Source organism: Muscardinus avellanarius (genome assembly GCF_963383645.1).
Source record: "Muscardinus avellanarius genome assembly, chromosome: 9".
NCBI lineage: Eukaryota > Metazoa > Chordata > Mammalia > Rodentia > Gliridae > Muscardinus > Muscardinus avellanarius.
This window is the reverse complement of record NC_137795.1, coordinates 65,215,251-65,225,973: the sequence shown is the minus strand read 5'-3', so window position 1 is coordinate 65,225,973 and position 10,723 is coordinate 65,215,251. Positions and strand designations below refer to the sequence as shown.

Below are 10,723 nucleotides of genomic sequence, written 5' to 3'. Positions count from 1 at the left end.
TTCTAGAAGTGCATCCGGGAGACCTTCTGCTTCTTCAATTCCTCTAAGTTTGGCAAGACTCCTACTCCAAGGGATCTGACGTTCTCTACTTCACTGAGTACAGCCAGGTACAAATCGAGTACTCTCCCTACCAAGGGTTTCACGACTTGTTTGTAAAAGGAGAAGCTTGTACAAAATTTTTCCTGTCTCTTATCTAATTCTGGAGGTGAGAGGAAGAACTAGTTTGAATCAGAAAAAATAAGTAAACCATCTGCTCTCTTGGCCCAGGAGAAGCACGTCCGCTGGGTTAAACTCTGGGTATCCAACATCTGAAAGCAAACTTTCTGGAAACCAGCCCAGGAACAGAGACCCCGGGTCACGTCGGAGCCGAGTCACGGGAACCCCGCCTCCGGAAGCCACGCCCACCCCAGGAACCGGGTTGCCGCCACGCCCCCGTGGCAAGCTCCGCGTTGACTGTGAACTACATTTCCCAGAATGCCATCCAACCCTCCGCGCCGGGTACCAATAAGCGCCTGGTGACGCCATCATCCGGCGCGATGTTTAGACTCCAGTGATGTCGTGGCGCTTTGGGACAAGAAGTTGGTGTCCGGCGAGGGCCTGGGACTGAAGACGAGGTCCGAGTGACCCCTGGCCCTTTCCTACCCACTTCTCCCTCGCCCGCCTTTCCTCCCTCTCTGGCAGGATGAGGCGTGCAGGCCTGGGTAAGAAGAGGGCTGACGGTGGAAGTGTGGGGACCCTGGGACCCGCCCTGCTGGGCGCAGAGGCGAGGGAGGAAACCGGACTGTCACTGGCACAGGGGGGAGACTGGGGGGGATCTTTGTAGGCGGTGCCAAGTGGAAACGCAACATTCGTCCCAGATCCGAGGGCTATCTTCGATTCAGACCCAAGTTTGTATGGTAGGTTGGAGAGTAGTGGAGAACTAAAGTTGGGTCTGCCCAGTTAACAACTCAGTAGTGGAGTTTTTTAGCGATTCTGACTGAGCTGTGGTTATGGAGATAGCTGTGTTTCCCAAAGCCTGGCTTTAGTTTCCCTATTTCTTCAGTCTTAGTTTCTTTAGACATGAAACGGAAGAGTGGGTGTTGGGTGCTAACTAAACACACTAATAATGACGTTAGCTGGTAATAGGGAGTTACAAAGGTAGAATATACGAGTCATTAGGTTAAAAGCTCTGGTGTGTAAGGTCGGGGTCAAAGGCGATTTTACCTCGAATATTTCTTACCTGACCCTTGTTCGGCTGTTAAGGCAGTAAAATGTGGCAAGGTCTGGTGACTTAACATTTGTTCTTGACATTATAGGGTTATGGAGTCGGAAAACTAAGCAAAAAAAGGTTAAGTACAAGGACATTTGATGGACCCTCGTGATAACACACAGATATTAGAATAGCATTTTCTGATCCCAAAGCTTTCTATTAATGGGCATTTAAAAAAAAAAAAGAAGAAAGCTCAGCTAAATCAGAATGCAGTATACTTGAAACATTTTTAAAAAGATATTCTCAATTATTGTAAAGAGGAAAAAGGAAAAATAGTTTTTCAAAAGTATCAGGTTTTTTTTAGTCAGTGAAAATTGCCAGTAAATGTAGATTTATACGCTGATCAATAAATCGTAGTATAATAAACGGTTTATTTTTTGTTTTTGTAGTTATGGGGTATTGAACCCAAGGGCTTTCTACCGCCAGGTTTCATCCCAGCCCTTTTATTTGTGTATTTATTTATTTATTTTTGTTTTGAAACTTAACCTCCCCAAGTTACTTGAGGCAGGTCTTGAATCTGTGATTCTCCAGTCTCAGCCTCCCAAGTACTGGGATTATATGTGTTGGCCACTGCGCCTAGCGGTAACAGGATTTTTAAAAATGCCATTTTTATGAATACTTGGATCATGGAAAGAAAGTGGACAAGTAAATTTAAAAAAGAACCTTTTTTCTGCCAGGCGTGGTGGCGCACGCTTGTAATCCCTGCACTTGGGAGGCGGAGACAGGCGGATCGTGCAGGTTTGAAGCCAGCCGCCAGGGCTTAAGAGACCCTGTTTCCAAACAAAAAAGTATAAAATAGGTCTGGGAGTGTAGCCCGGAGGTAGAAGGGTTTCCAGGAACCCCAATACCACACACACACAAAAAAGAATCTTTTTATGGTACTAGGGATTGAACCAAGGAACATTCTACCTCTAAACTACATCTTGTCTCTTTTTACTTTTTATTTTGAGAACAAGGTCTTGCTAAGTTGCTGAGCCTGTCCTCGAACCTGTGATCCTCTTGTGTCAGCCTCCCAAATGGCTGGGATTATAGGTATATGCCACCATGCTCAGCTAAATAATTATGAATACTTAGTTTATATGCCTGATGACAACAGCATGTATACTTGAGTAAGCTCTAACCACAGTTATTTGTCACTTTTTATGCTCTGCAGAGCTTCCAGTCTAGCTGCAGAGTAGAACTATGTGCAGAGATAAATTATGGTACAAAGTGATAGCAAATACCTGGTATGTTCTACAGGTAGTGAATGTCTCATGTAATTCAAAGAAGAATTTGAACTAGATCTTGAATAGTGGAGAGTGGGAGAAGTTTCAGACAGGAGGAGGCCAAAAGGGAGAAAAAAAGAAGAAAGTGTAGTACTAGAATTATGAATGATGTATTCAAGAGAAATGATGATTAAGCTAGTTTTATTAAAGTAGGGTACATGAGACCGTATTGTGGAGATGTGTGCCAGCTGGGCCGAGGAGTTTAGCTACATCACTAGACCATTGCTTATTTAATGTTTTGGGTTGCAGTGTGCCTTGCTAAATTCTAAGAAAGAGATTTCAAAAGTGGTTCTCAGCCCCTACTGTACATTAGAATTACCTGGTAGGTTTTTAAAGTATGATCTGAATGCCAACTCAGATCAATTAAATTAGAATCTTAAGGATAGGTTCTCTGCCCCCCTTTTCTTATTGAGGTGATTACTTACTTAAGTATTGATAGAAATTTACACTGGTGTAAAGTAACAAGAGCTTTTAGCAGTGGTATGTATTGATCTGGAATTTTGAATTTAGAATAATAGTCTGATAGATAATTCATATGCAGAAGCTGCCACACTTCACAGGAATAACTAAATGATTTGGTTCAGTTATTGGTAAAAACCCATCAAAAAGAAGTAGCATTTATCTAAGTTGACAAAGGTTAAGGATGATCTGCAGCACTAAGCTTTTCTACAACTTTTAAAAGTAATTTATAGCAAAAGTAGTGGCTAAGTTTGGAATAACAACTCTAGCATTTAATTTTATTTTTCTCTATATTGAGAGTGGGTGATAGTTTGAGGGAAGACCAAATCTTAAAAATGTGTGTTGAAACACTTCTAGACAGTAAATAATGAGAATTTTACTTGGACAAAATGACATAGTGTGAAAGAACATAAACATCAAAATTAAGATAAGCAAAAGAAACAAAACAAAAAAATTAAAGCAAATAACCATTAATTTTGAATGAATTCCTTGGTGAAGTTGCCAAGTGATAAAATTCAACCAGGCTCTCTCCTCTGGTGTAAACTCTCCTCTGGTGTAAACTTTTTTGATATTTTCTTGACATCTTCTTGTGTTTTTTTGTGTTGGTGGAGATTCGGTGAGTATCTGATGTATGTAAAGTACTCATTAGATATTCTCTAGGGAGCGATAGAAGCATGAGACACTGCCCTCAGAAAAGTATACAATTCCATTCTTGACAGAGTTGAATAGCAGTGAATTTAAATTCTGTTCTTCAATCAATTCATTTACATGTAGACATTGAATCTGCGTATGTGTGTGTGTGTGTGTGGGGGGCTATGCAGTGATGAATGAAATAAACTTAGTTTCTGTCCTTCTAGTACAGTTTAGACTCTAAAAGATAATATTAGGAATTGTATGTAGTCAGAGCTATATGAATTCAGGAATTTTGCTCTATAGAGAAAAATGTAACTTGCCATTCCTTGAACGAGCTTCCTAGTCACAACTTGACCATCCTTCACCTAGCAGCACTGAGTATACCCCTATCCTTCCAGTGCTCACTATCTTTCACTGCTATTCTATCTGCCCTTTGGGCTTATAGAAGCCTCTAGTTTCAATATCATTCATTTCCTCCACTTTCTCAGGCCACTCTTGACTGTTGGATCTGCTACAAACCCTGTCCAATCCATGTCTTCAACCATTGTTTTGGCAAGCAGTCTCAACCTCTTAGGGCTCTGCTCCCCTTAGCCCCAAAGCCATAAGCCTTCGGCTTATGCCACAGTGTGGCTTCTCGAGTTAGGTCAGACCAGTGAACCCTTCTATATGAGGAGCACACATCTTGGAGGATTAAAACCAGTACAGTATATTGCTGCAACCAGGATGTTTATCGTTCTGGTACTACTGAGCAGCCCTGCTCACCTTTCTTCATCATTCTCCTTTTAGCTTATTCCAAATGATACCATTCCTAAGTAGATAGCTCCATTTTCTTCCTTTACTGAGAAAAGTGATGCCATTAGTTGTTTTTTAAACATGTGTTTAAATAACATCCTGAAGTATGTTTTTCTCTCTCAACTCCTCAACACATTTATGTATATGGATTCACTGAGGCTCCCTGCACCTGTTGTTTGCCTGTTGCATATCAAATACCATATTAGACAGGTGGTGGGGACTGTGTTCTCAGTGCCATCCCCTAGAAGATAAGCTCCATAAAATTAGCACCTGGAAAAAAACAGTGGCTCTGATACATGGTAATTCTGCAAATATTTGCTGAAGAATGAATGAAACATTGTGGAACTCTCAGCAAGCATTCTCCATATGTTTTTCCATCTAGCTCCAAGGGCTTCAACTTGTGACATTATTCTTCCTTTCAGGTTTCTAAGATAAAGAGATGCGGGTAAAACACTGTCCTTCTGTCATGATTTTCCTCATGCTGTGTTCTCTCTCCCTTGCCCTTCAAAACCAAGTTTTTTCAATGAGTGGTTGCTATTACTACTTTTAGGTTTTTTATTAAAATATATGTTCCTAGTGAGCAGGAAATCTGAATATCCTTACAAGTCTGTGCCTAGTTTAGTGTCTTTTGGGTAATCAGTAGATGATTAATAAATGTGTGTTAAGGTGAATGGAGTATTCTTTAGCAGAGGATGTTGGAAAGAATTATTCTCATCTCTGCTTACGAATTTCTAAACTTCATTTGGAGTATGAGTATTATAGACATATGTGGTCTGCAACGCCCTCCAGGGGTCTTTTCTGGTTCTTTTCCTAACTAGTACACTTTCGGAAGAGGCTTTGGTTTTTGCTACACTAACCTGGTGACTCTGGTTCTTTCAGGGGAAGGAGCACCTCCTGGCAGCTATGGGAACCATGGCTATGCTCCTAGCGGGTACAGCGCCTGCGAAGAGGAGAATGAGCGACTCACTGAAAGTCTGAGAAGCAAAGTCACTGCTATCAAATCTGTAAGAATATGGCAGGAATTATGTACAATTTAATTAGTATATGTCTATATGCGTATACTCTAAACTGTATGCTTTTATTCACCTCATGCTGAGAAATTCATTTAATTTAAATACTGTGTTTCATTGAGGCTAAAGTACACTCAAAATTTGTATCATGCTTTAAGCAATTTAGAAAATGTATCAAATCAAAAGATGTAACTAGTTTACGTTTTCTTAAACTCCAGCTGTTTTTTAACATAAAATGTAAAATAATATTATGAATTGTCTGCAGTAATGTGTCAACAGAGTTCACAATCCATATCATCAACTGTTCTCCCACGCCTTAGTAGTTCTTCTTTCTTTATCTAGTCTCCCTGGGTAAAGACCTTAGTCTCTCTTGTTTCTACCTTTGAACCTCATTTCAGTCACTGAGGTATGTGCTTACACTCTTGTTTCTCTCTCTCTTTTTCTGATATCATCCTTGGTGTTCACATGTGAGCCATTAGGGGAGCCTCTTAACCTTCTCTTCTCACCTGAACTAACTGTTGCCACAGTCATCTGTGCAGCGTATTTTTAAAATTGCATACTATATTACCTCTGTGACTTAATAAATAAAGTTCACACTCTGTAGCTTAACTAGATAGGTCCCTCAAAGACTGGCTCCAACTTTTCAGACCTGCTATACAACCAGAATACATCTGTGCTTTCTGGCAGCCAAATGAGACTGCTCTGTGTCCTCCTCCTACCCTTGGCCCATCCCCATGTCTTTAATCACACTGTTTCTTTGCTATGGTCATCCTACTCCTCTTTACATTGACTAAAGTTGTGCTTATCTTCAAAGACCCTACTTTATTGTGTTCCCACTCCAAGCTTCTTAACTACATCCAAAAGTAAATCTAGCTGGGTTTGGTGGCACACACCTGTAATCCCAGTATTTGGGAGGCTCAGACAGGAGGATGGCAGGTTCAGGAATACCTCAGCAACTTAGTAAGACTCTCAACAACCTAGCGAGACCCTGATTTAAAACAACAACAAAAAAGGCTGGAGTTATATCTCAATGGTAGAATGCCTTCGGTTTCAATCCCTACTAGTGTCACAAAAGCAAAACAAAACAAACACACAAAAATACTAAAAAACAAGCCGGGCGTGGTGGTGCACGCTTGTAATCAGCATTCGAGAGGCTGAGACTGGAGGATAGCGGTTCGCGAACAGCCTCAGCTACGTAGTGAGGCCCTCTGTAACTCATTGAGACCCTGTTTCAAAATAAAGAATAAAAAATAGGGCAGGGAGTGTAGCTCGGAGGTCGAATGCCCCTGGGTTCCATCCCCAGACCCGCAAACAAACAAACAAAACAAACAAACAAACAAAAACCCTAAAAAACAAATCAACTCACTTTCTCATGAACAGAAGACCATTTGTCCATTTGTGCCCTTTCTGTAGCATTTATTGCTCAATGATTTGCATTAGAATTACTGTTTTATTAGAATTCTATGTGAAATAAATTTGCCAGAATGTAGGATTTTCTTTTATATTTTACATAGAACCTAGAATAATTCTTCACTGGTGCTTTGAATTGAGTAAATTTGTATTGAATAAAGGAACTGCACAAAGATGATTTTAATAGTGCATGTGATTGATTTTGCATTACAATAAATGTGCTATATACTTATAAAGCATTCAGTAGGAGCCTGTGTTGCCAGAACTTAATTGGTATTTCATTATAGTCTTTGGAAAATCGAATTGTATTAAGCCTAGAGACTGTTGTGTTCTGAAACATTATTGTTTCAAAATCATATTAAATCAAAAGGAGTTGATCTTTGAACCTAGTAACATTGTATAATGTTAATGATTTCGAAAACATAATATGTGGAAGGGCAGAAGAATGCCTTTTACAAAGCAGAATTTTATACTGATCACTAAGACACTTTGTTAGAAGAAAGCTATGATGTTCCAGGAATGTCTTTCCTTGGCATGAATGACATTTTTTCAAGTAGTTGGGTGATTTGGGATACCTAAGTTTTCTTATCTCTGATTTGTTAAATACGGGGGGGGGGGGGCTCTCATGTTCTAATCTATAATCCAAGTATGGTTTCCCATATGCTTTCCACAGAAATTATGTTGAAAATAGTATTTACAGTGGTTTGCTAAGATATCTTCTTCAGTAGTTGGTTGTATTTGTTCAAATATCTTGAAAGCAAAGCCTTTGTTGAATTTGTCACGAAATGTTATCAAGCTTTGGTTTGCCTAGCAGCTGTGTTCCCTGTACTGCTATTATGGGCCCGTGCTCTCTTCTGCAGAGCTTTAGAATACATTAACTTGTTACAGTTTTTGTAATTCATTATTATATTTTAAGAAAAAATATCTTCAAATAAAATGATCAACTTAGACAAATATTCAAAGTAATTTCAAATTTCATTAGGAAAATATTAAATACTTATGTCTGGATTTGGATTAGTTATATGGGGACTTGTGCATATCTTTTAAAATGTAAGAAGGAAATAGGTAAATGTGCTCATATGAATAGAATGGGGAGTAAAGTCTGCAAGAATAAGAGAACCAGAGAGAAGGATATGCCAAAATTAAAAGAAAGAATTGAATATTAGTATAAAATCAGAATGAAGAGGGAAAATGTTTACAATTAGGAGTAGAAATTCTAAATTAATTTTCATTAGTTTCATTGGGCAAAGTATCAGAAGAAGAGTATATTTTATAGTTTTAAAATACAGTTTCATTTGTGAAAATGTATATATAACATGCGAATGCTTTTATATAAGTAATAATGTATAATCTTCTTTATAGCTTTCCATTGAAATAGGCCATGAAGTTAAACATCAGAATAAATTATTAGCTGAAATGGTAAGTTGCTATGATCTTAACATTAAGAAATTTGATATAATATTCTCAAATCTAGTCTGTTAACCCAGGAGCAATAACATTTTAACTTTTATCCATTTTGAAACAGATGTAGAAATTAGAAGTTTCTGACTCAATCCATTTGTATCTAATCTGTTTGTAATAGCTATAAGATTTATTTTTGCATTTTCATTTTGCCTAACTTAGAAGTAGGAAGAGGAGGCCAAAGCTAATGTAGCTTTAATCTTGTATTTAGAAATGCTGTTCCAAACTCAAGACAAAAGGCTATTTTGATTAATCTTAGAAATTTCAAAAACTAGGTAAAGACTACTAGTAATTTATTAACCAAGCAATCAAAAAGCACTTTAGTCAACCAAATGATTTTCACTTAATGGAAACATTTCTTCTGCTTGATTTCCCAAGGCTCACTACTGAATAAAACCCTTCTAAATTTGAAGTGCTCAGAACCCTTATCTCTGATCTAAAGATGCTCACAACATGTGCCTTTTCTCCTTAGAGTTTCTTTCCATTAGTTAATGTTTATTTTGATGTCAGCCTTCTCTGGGCCTTACCTTGTTTTTTGATGTGCTTTTAAAATTGTACTATTCAAAAATGAATATGACATAGAGAGCAATGTTCTTACTAAGCCTTATGCTAAAATCCTCTGGACAACTCTTTGAAATATATATGTCTATTCTCACTGTAAATAAACTGGTTCAAAATTTCAAGGGGGAGAGATACAGGCATATATAGTTTGCAGAAAGCATTCCGGGTGATTCTATGCATAAGCCCAGTGAAAAGCCTTGAGTATTAAAGTGCACAAGTTACATGGAGACTGAGTTATATAAAGTCTTTTATTAAGTCAGGGCTTTTTTTAAATCTCAGAGTTTTGAGATTTCCATGAAAGTATAATATTGGTAATCTCTACCTAGTCTTCGTAAGGACTTTTCCAGGCATTTTAATATGGTGGTTTTTCTTCCTGCATATTTATAATTTACCTCCTCTCTATGATATTCTTTTAACTTTTAGTAGACTCCACTGTGTTTCACAGTCAGCTATGTAAACAAAAAGTTCTTAATCCTATTAATCCTATTGAATTTGGGGTGAATTCTACTGGGTAGAAATCACCCATTTGACCTTGGAAAGAAACACCCCAACAAAAAGTGGGCAGAAAACTGCACAAACTATGGTTGATGTTTTTAACAGTGTTTGTTAATGTTTTTCATCCACATAATTGGAATAAGAGTTGAATAGTTTGAGATTTTGAATTAATCTGTGGTACTAAAAGAAATGTTTATTGGATAATGAAAGAGCTTTTAATTCATTGAGAGAACTGCTTTATTTTGCATGGAGTAATCAGGCTGATTACCCAAGGTTATAAACAGGTTTCTGAGTTGATTAAACACCAAAGTTGCCATTAAAATGTACACTAATAACAGTATATTCAATTACTAGAGTATGCATATGTAGAATATTAGTTTCTACCTATTATGGTCTCCATCTCCTCTTATAGGATTCACAATTTGATTCTACAACCGGATTTCTGGGGAAAACTATGGGAAAACTGAAGATTTTATCCAGAGGGAGCCAAACCAAGCTGCTGTGCTATATGATGCTATTTTCATTGTTTGTCTTTTTTGTCATTTATTGGATTATTAAACTAAGGTGATGCAAGTAAGCACGAGTCTGGGATTTGTTCCAAATGATGGCTTAGAGTACCATTTTTATAATTATGAACATCGGAGCATTCCAAATTTTCAAATACTACAGCCTTTCCCATTGAAGATCACTGAATATACTTGTTTTAAAATCTTATTGGATAGTACAGAGCTCTTTGAATATTATTTTTCATGAGCCCATGTTAGCCCCGATTTTCAGGGGTATTTATTAAGATGGCCTGAAGTCAGTGTAGCTCTACTGATCTTATTTTCCATTGTTGACTGCCTGTGGGATTAAGTTAACAATGTAATGTTCTGGTGTTAGTAAAATTAAGGGTTAATGCTCATGTAAGGTCCCTAGCAGGAGAGGACCTGAATTCCTGGAGAACCTCATTCCCAGCTCTTGAGGTAGCGAGCTAATCTGTGGTAGAATGGTAGTTGTATTTTCTTCAGCTGTCATCAACTGTCGTGATGTCCTCCCCTTTCCTCTTCTGGTTACAATTGGAGACTGATTTCTTTTTACCTACAATCTTAATAATTTCTTATCATATGACTTCTCTTTCCTCTCTGTCTTTTTAATAAAACTTATGTTGGCATAGTTCTAGTAGGGCCTAATACATGTGTATCAGTATAATTATTGTTTTATATTTATATATTCCATGGACTTGCTTTATAACAGTTTTATGATTTTTAGCTACTTAGGTAGGACATTATCATTTGTGACAGAATAATGTGAAATTAAGAAATTGCTAAGCTCTGAGTGGAAATAAAGCATTCAAGAAAATCAACTGCCTCTGTCTTACTATGTGATCAAAACTGATATGGAAAATA

At 37.8% G+C, this 10,723-nt stretch overlaps 1 protein-coding gene across 1 annotated transcript; it reads left to right on the top strand.

Moving 5' to 3' along the window:
• Positions 1 to 682: 682 nt before the first annotated feature.
• On the top strand, positions 683 to 9,903 carry BET1 (Bet1 golgi vesicular membrane trafficking protein; the record flags this gene model as incomplete). Its single annotated transcript, XM_080701120.1, has 4 exons — positions 683 to 701; positions 5,278 to 5,402; positions 8,181 to 8,237; positions 9,748 to 9,903. The coding sequence occupies 4 exons, from the start codon at positions 683 to 685 to the stop codon at positions 9,901 to 9,903; spliced, it is 357 nt and encodes a 118-aa protein (XP_080557246.1).
• Positions 9,904 to 10,723: the final 820 nt, after the last annotated feature.